Consider the following 19,250-nt stretch of genomic DNA (forward strand, 5'->3'; position numbering starts at 1 on the left):
ACGAGGTTCTCCGACATACTTGCTTCTCTATAAAGAAAGAAATCCCAGATGTATTAAAACCACTTTGAGAAAAGTATCTTAGAAAGTCTTGAATGCTTGTATAATAATGTATATTATCACAATCCAATTACTTTATCAAATAGGCATATAGGAAACGGTTTTTCAAACTAAAAAGGTGGGGCGGGGGGAGCCTGGAACTAATGCCAATCTTACAAAACATTACATATTAAAGAGCAAAACCAGCCAAAGAATCAAGTGCTGTTTTTAGATGTATGTTCGGCAAATGTTAAGATGGGCAATAACTGAACTGATAACTAAACCTTGTAGAGTGATCTAGATGCTCCAGGTCACTTTGATTTACTCCGCAAAAAGCACTTGGAGTTCTAAGATATCGCCCCTTTACCCGAGTCTGAGAGTTAAAAAAATGGCTTATTCAAGGTTGCTCAGCTAGTTAGTGTTTGAAATGAGTTAGATTCAGTATTTAAGAGATTGGAATATCCTCCTTAAATGGAATCAGCCTTAATGATGTTGGGCAGGCTCTCTTCTCCAGTCCCGTTGCAAGTACAAATGAATCAAAAACGCTCCAGGGCCCCTCCAGAAGTCACCTAAGGGCTGTTAGCGACGGGTCAAAAGAGGAATCCACCCCGCAGGAAGGTCTTAGGCCCCAACGATTATCCTTAGCCTTTCTTCCAAGTTCAATACTAGTAAACAAAGCCTGAATTAACCAGTTGCAGTTCTCTCCTCGTTCGGACGACGTGTGACAGAAGTTACCAGTGGAGATTCTTAAAAAGTAAAACACACACCCACAACTGAATACACTTGATGTGGAAGGCCAGTGAAAACAAAAGGCTTACACCTCAGAAATAACCAGCAGCTCCTAGGTCGGTGGTACTCGTGAAGTAGGAGCACAAACGTTCTGTATTTTTCAGGTGGAATCGTTGAGTCACCAGCACGGAGCGCTGGGAACACTAGCGCACCACTCAAAGCAGCTAAGCCATTAGGGACGGCACGACGCGACAGAACTCCGGGGGGCGCACCCACACCTCTCGGCGGGGCGGGGGCCAGGCGGGCTGCCTGGTCCCGTTTCGTGCTCCCTCCCGCCGGCCACGAAGAAACGCCCTCACTTGGGGCTGCCAACTCAGACATTCGCCGCGGGCCCCCTTCCGCCACGCACGACATGGCGGCTGCAGAGGCCGCCCTTTGCCCCGCCTCCAGGGGCGGTGCGCTGGTCACCTGACGCGGCTGCGGGCTGAGGAGACACAAGAGGAGTCGCTGTCGCCACTGTCGCATCCGCCGCCACCTGAAGCTGCTGGGACCCCCAGCCTCGCCGTCCCTTCCAAGCCTCCCGCGCCATGCCGTCGGAGAAGACCTTCAAACAGCGTCGCACCTTCGGTGGGTGCCGCGGCCGGGCCCGGAACGACTCAAGGGGCCGAGGCGGCGGGCCGGGCTGGGGGGGCCGGGTGTTGACGGGGCCCGGAGAGGGCTGAGGGGCCGAGCTGGCGGCCGGGAGCTGACGGAGGGCCAGGCCCGGGACAGATGTGCGGCCCAAACGGCGGCAGGACCGGGGACTGACGGACGCCCGCAAGGGCTAGGGAGCCGAGACGGCTGGCCGGCCTGGGGGCGGCCTGGGGGACTGACGGGCACCGTAAGGCAGAGGTGCCAGGGTGGCGGGGATCACGCTCCGGGCAGGTTGAAGGCTAGGGGCCGCGGGGCTGAGGTCTGGGTGGCCGAAGGCTGGGGGGCGAGGGGCCGGGCCCGCGGTGTTTCGGGTGGGGCTCGGGGCCTGACGCGCCGAAGTCGGGCGGCCGACGGGCCTAGGGTTCCCGGGGAGGGCCTGTGAGGAGGGCTGAGAGGGCAGCGGGGCGGGGGGGTGGGGAAGGTGGGGGGAGGCGGGGCGTGAGAGAGCCGGGCCCGGGGCGTTCACACCTGGTCCCGCGAGGGCGCGCTTGCGCGGAGGTGCTGGGTCGCCTCCGGCCCCTCGTCAACCCTCCAGTCGGGGGCGGGGCGCCGCCGAGGCAGGGGTGACGGTCCGTCCGAAAAGCGCAAACCCCTGTAAGAATGTCCCTTCGTGGGGAGGCTGTCCTGGACGCCGGCAGTGTCAGGTCCTTTGAAGTGGTTGGTGGCGTGAATCATCTCCAGGTAAGTTGTCCTGATCGCGTGTGGGCAGTAAAAGAACGTCAGTGCCCTAATTGAGAGGAGCGAACGCTGGTGGGCCCCCGAATCTGCACTGTGTCTGCACCCCTGCACCGGCCAGCACAGACGGACATGCCGGGACATCGTGTCCCTGTTTGTGGCAGGAGAGCTGGGGCGGGTCGTTCTTTCTCTTGGCTCACGGGTACGTTCTTAGTTTGACACCAGCAATAAATGAAATCAGTTCTCTACCACTTTAAGACGACAGACCCAACCTAGGTTTACTGGCATTTGGTTGAAATTGAAAGTAACATCACGTTATTTACTCCTCCACGAAAATGACGAGAAAGAAGCAATTAGTGCTCCTTTTAAGCAAGAAAATTCTGCAATAACGAGTGACTTCCGTCGATGTCTGTCCGAAGGGCTAGTTTGTAGCGACTCGGGGAGGGCAGGTAGGGTAGGGAAGTACCAGGTTCCTTCCCTCGCACAGAGAATTCCCTGGGCTAATCTCCTTTAGATCTAAAGCAGTGATACCTTTGTCTAGATTCCTGGCCTCTAGAAGAGGTGAGCGTTCCTTCGAGCTTGGATATGGGTTTCTAGATCTCATTATTGATAAGTATTTGATTTCTTGTGCCTGAGAAGTTTCAGTAAATGAAATCCATGTTGGCCTGCCCAGCGTGCTTCAGGCAACCTCTTGAAGGCAGTTTGGTGAACTAGACTTAAGATGCCCCTTTTTTGTTAGAAATTTTTTCTTCAGTGACCTTAGTGAACTCTTAATATTGTTTAGCTTTTATGAAACCCTGAGAGCAGCATTTGAAGCAGATTTGCTGTATCTGGCTTCCGTCCTTACTGACTCTGGCATTTAAAAGTTAACTGGGGACATTTGTGTGGGAAAGATGCCCATTTTCTCATGACTACAATGACTACAACTGTACTCTCCTTTGCTTAAAGTATTTTTAGGTTATTCTGAAAAAATATTTTCTAATGAATTAGAAGGATTTCACCTGGAACCTGTAGCCCTGGGAGTAAACAAGCAGGAATGCCCCATTCCCCCCGCCCCCCAGTGTATCATACTGTGCCATTAAGACATTCTCTTGAGTTAATAAAATTATTGTAATAATCATAACCCACGTCTTTCCACATACAAACAACTGTAAACCTACTTTTGCCCACCCCATATATTGTATATGGGCTCTTCCCTTAGCTCACCATTCCTCCCTGCCATTTTAAGATATCTTTAGTAGTAATTTTGCAGAAAAGTATCAAATATCTTTTAATGATTTCTGCCTTCCCTTGCTCCTGATTATCATAACAGCACTGACAGTTGACAGTTTTCAGAGATTTTTAGCACAGTAAATGAGGAGAACCAATTCTTTGGCAAGAACCTCTTTATAGGCTCTAAGGCCAGCCCCAGTTGGCTTAATCACTTCTTTCCAAGTGAGTGAGTTTAGGTTAATTTAAAATTGTTATACTTCTATTGATACACCATAATTGAAAGGGTTGAATTGTATCTTAGGGTCCACCCCAGGCAACCCCTTCCTTTTGCAGCTGAAGAAGCTGGGTGGAGCCCAGAGAGGTGAAGATCATGGTCCACCTAGTGGCAGAATCTGGACTTGTACTTCTGACCTTCTGGGATGAATTCTATCCTCTGTAGGTAGCCGTCATTTCCAATACATGAAGTGGACCAACACTCTCAATCAAGATGCATAGTATAGCTTTTCAGATGATTTGAAAACTATAATGGACTTCAAAAGTTGTATTTGAGTGACCTGGCTAGTGTGGCTCAGTGGATTGAGCACCAGCCTGTGAACCAAAAGGTCGCTGGTTCAGTTCCCAGTCAGAGCACATGCCTGGTTGGCAGGGCTGTGAGAGGCAACCAACTGATGTTTCTTTCCCTCTCTCCCTCCCTTCCCCATATTTGAAAATAAATAAAATCTTTTAAAAAAAGTTGTATTTGAACAAACAATTTTGGATTCAGTCATCCCAAACGGTATAAGAATTTCACTCCATTTTCTTCTGGGGTTGGCCAGTTTATTTAAAATCAGAACTGTTTCCCAGACACTATTCTGCTGAGATTCAATGGTAAACTTAGGTCTTGAAGCTTCTCCATTGATAATTAAAGGGCTTGCATGTGTCAGGGGAAATTTATGTGTTGGTCTAGAATATTAGCTCTAATAGGTTGACAGGAGGGTGAGATTGATATCAAAACCTAGGTAGCACTTCATGAACTTAACAAGCTGTGGCACTCATTGATAGGTTGGATGTTATGTTTATGATTTATAGACAGGTTGAGGAAATATTTATTATGCTTCTGTTTCACTTAGTGAAATAAATCCTGGAAAATCTATGTATGTGAAGTTTTACTTTAAATGCTCTGGGGACTCTCAAAGCAACTTTGCAGGTGATGTGTTGGTAAAATAAGGTACCTTAGACTCCTATCTATTTTTATCTGTTTGTAAGGCTTATCAGGATTCTTAGAGACAGGAAAAAAAGGAATCCAGGGAGGCATATCTTGATGTGCATTTGGAGCAGTATTTCCGTTTTACATTTCTTTATTAACCATCTTCTATGTGTAAGCCTGGGCCCTGGGGGAATATAGACATGATTGGAGCTGGGTCCTTGACTGCCAGGGGCAGTTTGTTGAGGAAGGCAGATGATAAACAGATCATTAAAGCACTAAGAAAATCATTTAGTAAATGAATTGCTCTTTTTATGTGCCTTTGATCTGTGTTGTTGGTGTGCTCCTTTCAAATGTACCGTTAGCCTCTGAATATAACTGTCTAATCAAAAAGAGGAAGGTGTCAGCATATGTCATATTTAATTGCTTCAGCACCACTGGGCCAAGACACTAAAGACATTCCTATGGTACTCTTTGCACCTTAAAGAAAACACTTGTCTTTAATAAAAATAATCATTTTTGTCTTCCTTCTAGGGCCATATTTTAGGGATAAATCAAGATAAAGAAAACTTTTGACACTAGTTTGAAGCTCCACATTTAGAGTCTATTTTGTTTTTTCTTTCATTTACCAAAATAAACCTGTGTTTTTGTGTAAAAAAAATCTCTTCCCCTTGTGCCTAAATGTTTCCACTTTTAGATTAGGATAAAGTTTTAAATATAGAATATATTTAGGGTATATTAAGAATTGCCATCCATTTGCTGAAGTGAGTTAATTAAATTCTGATTTCCTTTAGCCTCTGAAAGAATCTACCCTGACAAAATAGAGGTTTTTGTTGTGAATAGGGCTGATAGCTAAGCCCAGATGGTTGAGCACCTTTTCTAGGCTAGGAGACTCTTAGGGGCAGGTCTTGGAGCAATGAAGAGGAATCCACACTCTCAGAAACAGAGAAAGGTTCAATGGACAATGTAAAGGAAAACTCCTCCTGTGTGTTTCCTCAACCGTCAGTATCCTACCCAAACACTGCTTCCTTGTGACTCCAGACATGGGTTTTTTTTACCCACCAAGCAGTTCAGCTGGGTGTCCTACAATATAACTCAATTTAACACTATTTACCCAGTGATAGCCTCAGATCCAACAAGTTGAGGGCTCAGTTCCACAAGAGTGCCCCTCCCCCACTAACACTTCAACCACTAATTGCAAGTGCAGGTTTTTAACTTGTGCTTCTGACCAGCTGGCTACAAATCACAGGTTCCCACAGCCCCCTCATGTTTGATTAAATCGCCAGAGTCGCCAGAGAACTCAGGATAACCAATTACTTACTAGGTTACCAGATTATGACAAAAGTTATTAAAGGATAAGAATGAACAAGCCTATGAAGAGATACAGGGTGAGGTCCAGAAGACTCCCTGTCCGTTTGGTGTGTGCCACCTGAAAGCTTTCCAAACCCATCCTTTCGGATATGTATGGAAGCTTCCTTACATAGGCACAAATGATTTAAGTATTGGTCATTGGTGTGATTTAGCCTCTTGTCCTCCTTTCCCCTCTCAGGTGGTCACAGAGTGGGGCTGAGAATTTCAACCCTCTAATCACTATTGGTACCCCTGGCAACCAGCCCCTACCCTCAAACACTTTCCCAAAGTTACCACATTAACATAAATTCAGGTGTGGTTGAAAGGCACTTGTTATGAATAAGGAAAGACATCTATATCACTCCTATCACTTAAGAAATTCCAAGGGATTTGGCAGCTCTGTGCCAGGACCAAATATATATTTCTTGTTATAAATAATATCACAGGTGAAAACCACTAGGTTAAGTTTATTATTAACAATAGCTAAATTTGTTTATTCTCATATATTGATTAAAAATATGCATTGGGCCCAGTTGGTAGGAGCATCATCCCATACACCGAAAGGTTGCAGGTTTGATTCCTGGTCATGGCATATACCTAGGTTACAGGTTCAATCCCCAGTTTGGGGATCCTATGAGAAGCAGGCAATCTGTGTTTTTCTCTCTCTCTCCTCCCATCCCCCTCCTTCCCTTTCTAAAAAGCAATGAAAAGATGTTCTCAGGTAAGGATTTAAAAAAAAAGAAAGAATGCACTGGTAGGAACCCATGAGTTTGCAGTCTTCTTTGTCTATAGCAAATATGTTTGTTTACATTTAGTAATTTATCTTAGGAGCTGATTTAGAAATGTTGGGTGGGAAAATAGAAATAGATCTTATAGGTTTATATTTGAATATGGGAATTATTTCAGTAGATTTTATGAAGAATACTAAAATTTATTTTTTAATCCAAACCAAACTGGCAATGACGTTAGAATAAATTCATAGCATCTTTTTTTTGGCACCACCAGTATAAGCACTTTATCAGGAAGTTCATGACATTGATCATTTATTTGCAAATACCATTAGAATGAGTCCTACCATAGTTAATCAAGATGATTTTTAGGGTTTTTAAAAAAATTTATTGATTCTGGCGGCGGGGGGGAGATCAATTTGTTCCACTTATTTATGTATCCATTAATTGATTCTTATATGTGCCCTGACCAAGGATCGAACCCTCAACCTTGGTGTATCAGGACCATGCTCTAACCAACTGAGCTACCCAGCCAGAGCTTTAGAAGATTTTAATTAATGCCATCTTAATCATAAGTTCATGTATTTATTTCTTTATATATATGTCTCTCCAATTATACCTTATTGGGAACTGGGTTTAGCTCCCCCCCCCCCACCCCTTATTCCCCAGAGAATGGTACAATTATTTGAAAATATTAATAAGTGATTATATTAAGGGGCAGAATATAGAGATAGTCTCAAAGTATTCAACAGTTGACTTTGTGCTTTAAACTTTTATTTTGGACACTGTACAAAACTATTTAAAACTTAAATAGGGCATTCTTTTTTCTCCCTGGTCTTACATTATACCAGCTGATAGAGCCATGTAATTACATATTAGTTTCCATGTAATTGCCTTTGACCTTACATACTAACCTTTGCCAGATATTAAGTGTTAGTGCTTGGTTTCTCTTAGTTCAAGGAAAGATGCATCTACTGCTTTGCTGTGCCACAGCTAAGGAGAGGTGAATTCAGCTATGAAAGTCACCAGAAAAAGTACAGGCAAGAAGCTGCATTTGGGCCTGTAATAACGCCTATGTCTTTTTCTCGTTGCAGAACAAAGAGTAGAGGATGTCCGACTTATCCGAGAGCAGCATCCGACCAAAATCCCGGTAGGTGGTTTCAGGTACCTGTGTATGTTTCAGTGGTTAATGATGTATGAAGAAGAGCGCACTGCTTAAGTATAACTTTAGTGCAATGCTGCAGTGTGCAACTACCTGACTCTACAGGAGTCTTAATTCTGAGATCTCTTAATCTAGTTTTTGATCTTATCACATTGTTTCTTTTTAAATCTGAGTTTGCTGTCTTTTTTTGTTTGTTTTAAAGATTTTATTTTTAGAGGGGAAAGGAGGAAGGAAGGAAGGTAGAGAAACATCAATGTGTGGTTGCCACTTGCACGCACCCTCCTGGGTACTTGGCCCACAACCCAGGCATGTGCCCTGACTGGGAATTGAACCACTGACCCTTTGCTTTGCAGTCCAGCACTCAATCCAGTGAGCCACACCAGCCATGGCTGAGTTTGCTGTCATAATGTTACAAACTTCACAAATCAAATGTATTTGGGGGAACAGGGCGAGAGGGGCTAGAACTGTTAGTATTTTATCAATGAAAGGAAATTCCACTTTTTTCCAAAGAAAACAGACTACTGCTGTGGGCAAAAGAATAGCTCTCCGGATTTAAGCATGACCATATATTCCAGGCGGCCTGACTACTGAAGCCCAGGGGAAGTCTCTTCTTACATTTGGCTTCTTTGCAGGAGATGGAGGAAAGACACTGATCTTCCTTGTCATGTGTTGGGGTAGCCTCAGGTGCTCATTGCTGTGCCTAGCCAGTGTTCTCTGCCCTGAGTCCTTTGGTGGTGGACCTTAAATAGGCTTCTGCTGAGGTACTAACTGGTCTAGAGAGAAATTGTCAAAAGGAACTTTTGGTTTCAGGCAGAGGCTGAGTTCAGACCCCCCTAAGGTAAGGGTTGCTGAGTGATCTTAGACTAGTTAGTAAAATTCTGAGAGGAGCTGCCATATCCTCATCTGTGAAATGGAGGGGAGCAGGGAGGGAATCCCATCCAATATGGTTGTTGAAAAGGCTTGCAAGATCCTGGGTATGTGGTTGTTGCCTCCTACAACTTTTATGGACCACTTACAAAGAAACTCCACTGCTAAATACTACAGAAGCTTTCAAGTGTGGCTTTCTGACTGGTCATCTCATACTGAAGGGAGGGGAAATAAGATGAAAGATCCATGGGATTGGGGCTGAAAGGTACACCAAAGAGAGTAAGGTCGGGCTGCTCAGCAGTTTCACGCCTATAGGATTCCATAGTAAAAGACATGTTCTGTTTTGCTTGGACTGGTTGGAAATTTCACAATATGACCTTGGACATAGGAATGTATGGCTTAGAAGTGAGCCTTCTGGGGAATTGCCTTAATTTTAAGGTTTTTCTTTACTTTTGAGTACCTGCTATGTCTACTTGCTAACAGATAATACCCCTTGGAGACAAATAGCCAGCCCAACAGTCTGCCAGGATTTGTTCCATAGACTCATTTTGAAATGTGACTATCTGTGTACATTAAAAGTCATCTTACCCTGGCTGGTGTCTCTTAGTGGATTGAGCACCAGACTGTGAAGTGAGGGGTCGCCGGTTTGATTCCCACTCAGGGCACATGCCTGGGCTGTGGGCCAGGTCTCCAGTGGGGGGTGCATGAGAGGCAACCACACATTGGTGTTTCTCTCCTTCTCTTTTTCTATCCCTTCCCCTCTCTCTAAAAAAACAAAATCTTTAAAAAATAAAAAAATAAACATCTTTTCTACTAGTTTCAGCATTTTTTATTTTGCAGAAATTATATATTTGTACTTCCATGTATGTGCTTGTGACATGCTGAACAAGTTTGAGAAGCAGACTCATAGCCACTCACATCTTGAGAATATGATGGGTGGATAGACAAATGATGGATGGAAGGACAGACAGGCACAAGCAGTTCCCTGGCCCTCCAGTCTCATTCCCCAATGGTGGCTTTTTCTTCTGTGCTCCTGTCCATAGCCCTATCATCTAAAATATCAAGAAGGTGTTTTTCACATCTAGTCAAATACCTTATTTTATGAATTACACATCTGCTCTCCCAAATTAGAAGAGTTAAAGGAAAAATTTTTAAATAAAAGAACTGAAAAGTAAACCAGTAATTTATAGGTGATTGTATTTTCATGGCGATCATCACATGTTGAGCGGGAGCAGCTACAACAGCTTCTCCCCAAGCAGATCAGATTCACAACTGAAAGCAGGAGGTACCCAAGTTCACCTTACCCAGCATTTTTTCCAGGCTGCTGTGTGTTCCTGCAATGGAAGGATTCTAAGGTCCTGAACTTTTCTTCTCATTCTCTGACTACTTCTGCCTCTTCCTGGGCCAAGTATCTAAGATTTCTGTATTGTCTCTGATTTCTGCCAGCACTTAACCCCTGGCAGATGTAGGCTACCTACTGATACTTTCTTGTGGATAGCATGTCCTGAATACACAGCTGTGTAGGTAAGCTCTTCATTTTAACAAGGGAGGTGATGACAGCTTGACTTGGCCTTAACTCAGAACCTCATGTAGGTACCATAGAGTGGAACAGAGTACAGGTAAGTTATTTTCCCTCTTCTAAAGAAACATGTAAAGGTTTTCCATTCCTCTCTCTCAACTTCTCATTGTTGTGACAGGACAGAGAGGTGCTGTACCTGGAGAAGGATGTCTGTGGTACTCAGTACAGACATGATAATGAGCCCCAAAGGTGGTCACCAAGTATGTGGTCAGACCTTTTATAGTGGCTTAGAACTAGAAAAAAAAAAATTTTTTTTTTCCACTACAGGAAGGAAGTATGGCAAGGAGCTAATGGATTTATTTCATTTCATAATGTGAAACCATTTTTGTTTCCTGAATAGTTTAAGATTCTTGACTTCAATACTCATTAAAGAAATAGCAAGAATATTTTACCAAAATGAAAGAAATCCTCAAGTAGCAAATTTGTCTCTGGAACCAGCTAATCATGATCTTTATTTGTCAAATATCGGCTTAGGATTATTTTCATGTCGAATAGAGAAACAATATTAATATCTCTAATATTAAAAGAGTCTATTACCATAATTAATCTTAAAATTTTATTAAGCTTCCTTTCCGTATCACAGGAAATGATGGTATTGGAATTGATATGGACAAAATCAGATCTTTACTCTTTAAGCTGCTACCCAACCTCTGTTTTTCTAAAACTTAGGGTCTTTTTTCTGACTAGGTAGTATATTTTCATGATTCCAAATAACAAAAGAATACATAGCAATTTCTTCCTCCACCCTGCAGCCATCCTGCTCACCTCCCTGGAGGCAGCTACTTTGTCTCTTGTGTACCATTTTATGAGATAGTCTAAGCTAATAAATGATCACTCTTCACAGGAGAGCTATGAGGAAACTAACAAACATGCTATTTTAAACCCCATTTTGGCATGTGCCAGTTACAACATAGGAAGTATTTTATTTTTCTCTGTTAATGGCTATTTAAAAATCACCTTTCTGGCTTTGTTTCTAGGTGATAATAGAACGATACAAGGGTGAGAAGCAGCTTCCTGTCCTGGATAAAACCAAGTTTCTTGTACCTGATCATGTCAACATGAGTGAACTAATCAAGATCATTAGGTATTTAATCATCTTTTTAAAAATTTCTTTGGGTAACTTCTCATTCTTTATCACATTTACAGATAAGTTCTGATTAAAATTATGCAAGCTAATAAGACGACAGGATGTTTCATTTTTCAGTTTTTTCTATTTCTTACCTGCTGGATCTCATGACACTTCTGATCCTTTCATAATACGTAGTATGGATGTTGTCTTTTAATCAGAAAAGTTGCAAGTTTCGTATAGCAAAACTAGTAAAAGAGGATGTAGACTTGGTACACTGGTAATAAATTATACCGGCTTAGGTCTTGGTTTATAAATATTTCAACTGTTTTTCTCACAGCTTAGACACTATCAGCTCTTCTGACAGCATCCTAGTTAAAAACTGGCCTCAAGAAGGTAATAAGAATAACCTATCAAGGATTATCACTAATATTGATCATGAATATAATCATAGAAAATGTTTTGTGCTTTGTGAGAATATCAAGTCATCATCAGTAAGGTATACACTTTAATTTGCCAGAAGCAGCATTTAGAAAATTTCTGTACTTTTAAATCATTAGGGGTGATAACACTTTTACATGTACTCCCTACTTACTGATGTATCAATATTTTTTTCACATTTCTTTCCAATAGAAGGCGCTTACAACTCAACGCTAATCAAGCCTTCTTCCTGTTAGTGAATGGGCACAGCATGGTGAGCGTATCCACACCAATTTCAGAAGTGTATGAAAGTGAGAAGGATGAAGATGGATTCCTGTATATGGTATATGCCTCTCAGGAGACATTTGGAAAGAAATTGTTGGTGTAAGACTAGAAAAATGCGTATGTTCTAGAATTTTTTAAACCCTTACCAACAGGAAAAAAAGGGATGTTACCAACTGAGATTGATCAGTTCATCTAATCACAGATCATCAAAACAGTAGTGTTCCTGCCTAGGGGCTGTAGAAAGTTGTTTTTGTACTTTGAGCAGAAAAACTGAGTTCCAAATGAGCACATTCAGCTTTGGAAAACTATATTATTTAACCTAGGCTGTCTTGTTTTAAAATTTAGAAGTTTAAAAATAAAATACTTTGCCTTCTGAGTTACCAATAAAATAGATCTTCAGTTATTTTAATGCCTTTCCACAATAGGAACTTGCACTTTGAGCATTCAGAGACAATAAATCTTTTCTCTAGGTTCACAGAACCTGCCAACTTTTTAATTGAAGGGTTTCTACCCAACTAGAAAGGTTTCTAAGAGGATCTTTAAGCATAAGTTGTCAAGCATAGCCCCCCAAAATACATTTGCCATAGTAGCTGGCAAAAAAAGCAGGCCAAATAGGGGTGTGTAAGAAAACTGTGAACTGTCAAAGATTCCTGATTCCAAGTCAGCTGTTGCAGTGTTAGGAAGTTCCTATTTGGTTTGTTCTCCAGACAGGAACACACAGAAGACTACCACTGCTCAGTAGAAACCTTCAATAATTTATTTTGGTCTAGTTTCTCAAAAAAAAACCAAAAAACAAAACAAAAAAACCGGAGGAAAAAAGTGACATTTCTTCTGTTTTGGATATTCTCTGATCAAAGAGCTCAAACTAGTGCCTGTTTTGGTAAATAAACAAGCAATTGTATCAGTTTCATTTTTTAGGGCAGGGGTGGAAACTACAGAATTCTGACACTAAAAACATCAAAATTCAGATGCACTTCCTCGATATTTAGGCTTAAAGATACAGATGATCCATGTTTTATGTTAAGTATGTGACTAAAATATGTTATTAAAAAGTTACATTTTTAAGAGTATTTCAGTTATCACTGTTAAGTCAAAACAACCATCGAAATTCCCGCACTCTTAAGTGCATGTCAGTTGTGAAGAAAACAGTAAAAAGAGATATTCTCTTCACAGATATTAATGTCAAAAGTTAAAACTTATTTTCCAAGTCCCACTAGAATAACCAATACGTCCTACTACCTGCATGAGGTTCATTATTTACTATTTTTATGGGAGTATCACAAAAAGATCACAGACCACTTTAGATTACATGTAGCAGGTCATGATTTGCCCTTGTATATTTAGATGTATATGGAATACCTGCATCAGTTAGTGGAAATTATTTACTGTAATGGAGGGATTAGGCAATATTACTGCATATGGGCCTTGAACCCCCAACCTCCCATCACCTACTGCTGCTGCTGCATGCGTCTGTCTACATGGCTAACTTTTAATATGTATATTTTTACATTATGTACATTCTTAATTGGCCTGTCTTACTTAGATTGTATACGTCATTATATCTGACATTCTTGTAACTACTGTGTGATCAATAAGATTCCTGTAAGAAATTCTGCTTTTTAAAAAAAATACCATGGCAAGAGGGGTGACATATCCCGTATTAGTGGGGGGTCACTCAATATTTATAGGGTCTTTAAAAAAGTACATTTTTAATGAACTAAGGTGAATAAAGGCACAATTAAAAACTGTCATCAAACTCAGTTTAATGGATCAGTGTCTGAGACTTACAATCCTGCATATTGTCTGTAGTAGCCGAAGACAAACAAGTAATATCCTTCCCAAGGAGCACCCAGGCTGGTTTTGCGGTGTGGAGGAACAGCTGAGTTGGAGGGACACCCACCTTTGAAGGTCTCTGCCTTGTCATGGGCACCTTCTTCAGGGTGGAGGAACAGCTGAGTTGGAGGGACACCCACCTTTGAAGGTCTCTGCCTTGTCATGGGCACCTTCTTCAGGGTGGAGGAACAGCTGAGTTGGAGGGACACCCACCTTTGAAGGTCTCTGCCTTGTCATGGGCACCTTCTTCAGGGTCAAGGTTCTGCCACCTGGTTGAGGGCCTTGGTCAGGAGGCTCAGTCAGTTGGAGTGTTGTCCAATATGCCAACATTGTGGCTTTGATCCCCAGTCAGGATACATACAAGAATCAACCAATGAACGCATAAGCAAATGGAATAACAAATTGATGCTTCTCTCTTCCCTCTTCCCTCCCTTCCTCTCTAAAAAATCAATAAATAAAATTTTTTAAAAAGCCTAAATTCTCCTTAGAACTTACATGTTACAAAGTACACAGAAGATGGATGTATGACCTAGGTGTATCATGGAAATAAACACTTAAAAACTTAGTCGCTCTGAATGAACAACAAAGTAAAATACAAAGGTGTTTTGGGGTCACAAACACATTACATGACTTATGGCACCTCAGTTGACTGGGGAGCTGCATCAAATAAAGATACAGTACAAAGAGAAGCCAAGTAGTAGCCAGTGTTACTCATTTGCAAAACGACCCAGAACCAACTCAACTGAAGTAGACACTAACATCAGTAGAAGAGTACAGGCAGCAAGTTAAGGGAATGCTCTGCTTCCCTGAGTTTCTTGTTCAGCAGATGTGCACGTCTCCCATCTCCGGAGGCCTGGCCTGGATGGTTCCCTAGACAACCCAGAGGCCCTGGAAGTAACCAAAGAGCACGATCCTCCATGTCAGGGACTGCCAGCAGGTGCCAGCTGTGTCTCCTGATGTTATTAACCTGACAGTGGCCCTGACCATGCTTGAAAAAACCAAGAAGGCTTAGGGACCTCCATGGGGAAAAGGCACGAGGGTTCTCCCTCTAGTGCTTGGCACTGCTTGCTCATGACAAAAAGGCAGTCCCAGGCACACTCTGACTGCCACCCTTCCAAATCCAGAGAACAGAGCTTTAGATGGCCATGGCACATTAATGTCACATTCACCACATGTGGAAACATTCAAAAGATGCTTACATCTACATCAGAATTACAACTAAACTGCAGAACCACCATCATTCAGAACCACCTGAAATCTGAATGGAAGTCTTGTAAAGATATACAAAAGCCTCATTGAGACTGGTGGGAGGGGCAGAGACGCGGAACAGGCTGTTCTGCAACCATGTGTGGTGGATCAGGAGAGAGATCTTGGCTGTGGAGGTCCCCCCTGAGAAGTGAGGGGTCCTGGCCCCACACCAGGCCCCCTAGCCCAGGAGGCTAGTGCCAGAAGAGAAGACTCCACAACTTCTGGCTGGATCCAAAGATCAGTGATGCAAAGAGCTTCTGGAGTCCCAGACAGCGCCTCTTAGAGGGACCACCCACAGACACTGGCGCTCACTCCCTCTGAGCTCCACTACTAGAGAAACAGCTCAAAAGCCACCAGGGACATATGGGGAGGAACTCAACTGTCTGGTATCATGGTGAAGCCTGGAGAGGCAGCTTTCTCCAAGACATAAGTGGTGGCAGAGGCCATTGTTCCTTTGCTGAGCCCCTTCCCCAACAGAGTAGGCAGGCATTGCCTTATCTGAGTGTCCATCAACCTGGCTGACATTGCTTGCCCACCCTGGTGATTTCCCTGAGAGCCTGCTCCACCCAGCTTTCAGCTCACCCAAGCTGTTGCCAGTGGCTTTTCCATACGAATGGCTGACTTAGCTCATGCTTCAGATTTCCTAAAATCTCTCATACAGGCAGCAAGCATCAAGCCTTGCTGTGCCCCATACTCCTTGCTAAGTGGCCCCAGGCCTGGTACTAGTGGCAGCTGATCTTGGTTCACAGCCTGGTCTCTCCTGGACATCTCCAAGACCAAAACAAGTAGCAGCCACCTGCAGATAGCTTTGTAGCTCATGCCGGGCATACCCAAGTAGAACACCAGCGGCGGCTGACCTTGGCCTGTACTTCCCAGGAGGCCCCAGAGCCATTGCACCCAGCGGACATCTTCAGGCCATGTTGAAGCACCACCCAACCACCTCCACAGGCAACACATTCAAGGGGTGGACTAGGCAGGCACCAAAGCCCCACTGAATTAAGTCCTGCTCTGTGGGGTGGGCCTCTGCACAGCTGTTTTTCAATGGTAGTAGCAGTCAGTCCTTGCAGCAGACCTACCTGGGTTAAATCCCTCCCACTGACTTGCCAACAAGGCTCAACTATAAAAGGAGGGTATACACAACCCACAGGGGGTGGGGATGCACGCTTTAAATGCCCAGCTTGGGTGAACAGGTAAGCTGTGCCACTGGACCCTATAGGACACCCACTAAATTAGGCTATGGAGTCACAGCAGCTCGACCTAATACGTAATAGAAACACACACAGGGAGGCTGCCAAAATGAGGAGACAGAAACAGGTCCTAAATGAAAGAACAGAACTCCAGTAAAAGGACTAAATATAGTGGAGACAAGCAATCTTCTAGATGCAGAATTCAAAATACTGGTTATAAGGCTGTTTAATGAACTCAGTGAGAACTTCAACAGCATGAAAAGAACCACTCAGAAATGAAGGCTATACTAACTGAAATGAAGAATAATTTACAGGGAAATCAACAATAAAGTAGATGATGCCAAGAATCAAATTAGTGACCTGGAATATAAGAAAGCAAAAAAAAATCCACTCAGAACAGCGAAAAGAAAAGAAAAATCCAAAAAAATGAAAATTGTTTAAGGAGCCTCTGGGACAGCTTCAAATATATCAGCATTCACATCACAGGTTGCTGGAAGGAGAAAGCAATAAATTGAAAAGCTACTTGAAAAAATAATGACAGAATACTTCCTTAACCTGGTGAATGAAATAGACATACAAGTCAAGGAAGCACAGAGAAACAAGATGAACCCAAAGAGGCCCATATCAAGCCACAGCATAATTAAAATGCCGAAAGTTAGTTATCTAAAAGCGAGCTCCCATAAGACTGTTAGCTGAGTTCTTAACAGAAACTTTGCAGGCCACAATGGATTGACACAAAATATCCAAAGTGATAAAGAACAGGGACCTGTAACAAGATGATCCACTAAGGCTATCATGTAGAGTTGAAGGAAAGAAAAAGAGCTTCCCAGACAAGAAAAAGCTAGAGTTCAATACCACCAAACCAGAATTATATGAAATGTTAAAGGGCTTTCTTTAAGGAAAAAAGATAAAAATATGAATAAAATAGCCATACATATAAACAATTAAATCTAAAAAAATGAAAATGAAAAACTGGAACAGACTCATAGCTATAAACATTTTGACAGTTGCCAGATGGGAAAGGGGTTGGAGGAATGAGTGAAAAAGGTGAAAAGATTAAAAAGTACAAATTGATAGTTACAGAATAGTCATAGGGATGGATGTGAAGTACAGCATACTCAATATAGTCAATACCATTCTAAGAGCTAAGTATGGTGTCGGACTCATACAGGATATATCTGAATGATCACTTAGTAATTTATGTAATGTCTAATCACTAGAGTACACCTAAAACTAATATAATACTCTATGACAACAGTAATTGAAAAAAAAATTTAAATTTTAGGAAAAGATGCTTTAATCTATTAACACCAACCTTGATTGTTATGAAACCTGCCACTGTATGTAACATCCTTAAACCCCAAATCAGTAATTCAAATTTCTGTCCATATCAAGGATATTTTTAAAAACCTGGGGAACTTGAAGGAAAACAGATTTAAGACCAAGTATCCCTTTTTGTAAAGCTGGGAAGAAGGCAGAAAGAACTGACTCCCTAGTGTAGAGATCAAGAATTGTGATTTATTTGAAAAGAATGTGTGCTTCATATTTTGAGACAAAGACCTCATGAAACGAAAGGGGTTTTTTTCAATTTTTATTTTCAGTACATTAAATTTACTCATAAAAACATTCTAAAAATGTACAATTTTTCCTTTTTAACAAAGTATAATAAAACATAAAAACCCCAAAAACAGAATACTTGACATTTACAATTCAAAATCAAATTAGCAGAATATTAAATATTTACAAAACTATATTTTTAAAAAATATTTATAAAGTTACATGCAATTTTGTAGAATTGACATAAAAGAATGGCTCAAAAATGGGAGACTTTTCCTTCATTCCTAAAAAGAAAATATGTCCAGTAGAAGCTGTGAAGATTCTTGAGTATACGAGGTCTTCAGTTTCAGTACCAAAGCCTTTGTCTTTGTGCATGTAAGAACTTACGCATGTGAGGGGCTTGTTACAATACCCAGGACGGAGAACCAACACTCCCCTCCCTCCATTAACAGTGTAGCAACATTGACCTTTGGCCTCAACCAGCACAGTATGTAGTTTTATGAATGTTGATTAAAGATCTTTTCTTTCAGAACCTTGGGACTTTTCAATAATTGAGCCTCTTCAGAACCCGTGGCTTTAAATGTCACCTGACTCATTCTTTGGGAGTCATCCGTACTTTGGAAAGGATGGCCGACAGGATCAGGTTCCACAAGCCCATCCTCTGAGACAGGTGGTCAAGCTGAGCAGGGACATGGTTTCCCTTATAACCTTTAAGACTCTTCAACATGTAACGCCATCAGTTATCGGTATGTAAAACTAACAAGGCATCAAATAAACCACCACAAAAGCAGGAAGAGTGACAAAATGATAGGGAGTGAGGAAGGTAGGGTACAACCCGATTCCTCTTGGCAAGTGCTCACTAGAAACACTGGAGTGAGTGGATGAGTGCAAGCCTCGGTCAGCCTGTGCTCAGACAGGAAACACGTTACAGCTGCGTGATGTTAGGCACAGTTACTATCACTGCTACTGCGCCTCCATACATAATGTGTAGTGTGAACTAACTATGTTGACTTCTTGCGATAAAAGACCTATAGAATTCTAAATATAGTGAACTAAAGTACTCAACCTACTAACTACTATATTAACAAGCTGACTCCTGTAATCTTTTGAAGATTATAGATGATGCTGGTTTTTTTAAAATACCCAATCACATATCTGCTTTTAAAAAATAAATTTGTCTATTTTTATTAGAAGTGCTAGCTCCCATTTCCTCAGTGCTCTTTAACAATTAGGAGTTTTAATGTTTAAACACTTTCTAATTTTCAGTATTACCATGAAATAAAAATTAGAAAATAATGTATAAAATTGAGTGTTTTTCTTAAAAAAAAAAAAAGATTAAGTTTCACCCCAACATTGTATTGTACTTTGATCTGTACATTCCTCTTTCCCCATTCTTGGAGATAAAAATGGGGTTAGAAACTTTAATATATGACAGACTAC

General features: G+C 42.0%; 1 protein-coding gene across 1 annotated transcript; it reads left to right on the plus strand.

Moving 5' to 3' along the window:
* Window positions 1-1,233: 1,233 nt before the first annotated feature.
* On the plus strand, window positions 1,234-13,741 carry MAP1LC3B (microtubule associated protein 1 light chain 3 beta). Its single transcript, XM_054588935.1, has 4 exons — window positions 1,234-1,392; window positions 7,701-7,756; window positions 11,192-11,298; window positions 11,914-13,741. The coding sequence occupies exons 1-4, from the start codon at window positions 1,353-1,355 to the stop codon at window positions 12,086-12,088; spliced, it is 378 nt and encodes a 125-aa protein (XP_054444910.1). The 5' UTR covers window positions 1,234-1,352; the 3' UTR covers window positions 12,089-13,741.
* The last annotated feature ends 5,509 nt before the right edge of the window (window positions 13,742-19,250 follow it).

The sequence above is a fragment of the Pteronotus mesoamericanus genome, unplaced genomic scaffold (genome assembly GCF_021234165.1).
Source record: "Pteronotus mesoamericanus isolate MK-2021 breed Mesoamerican mustached bat unplaced genomic scaffold, CSHL_Meso_final scaffold_165, whole genome shotgun sequence".
Lineage (NCBI taxonomy): Eukaryota > Metazoa > Chordata > Mammalia > Chiroptera > Mormoopidae > Pteronotus > Pteronotus mesoamericanus.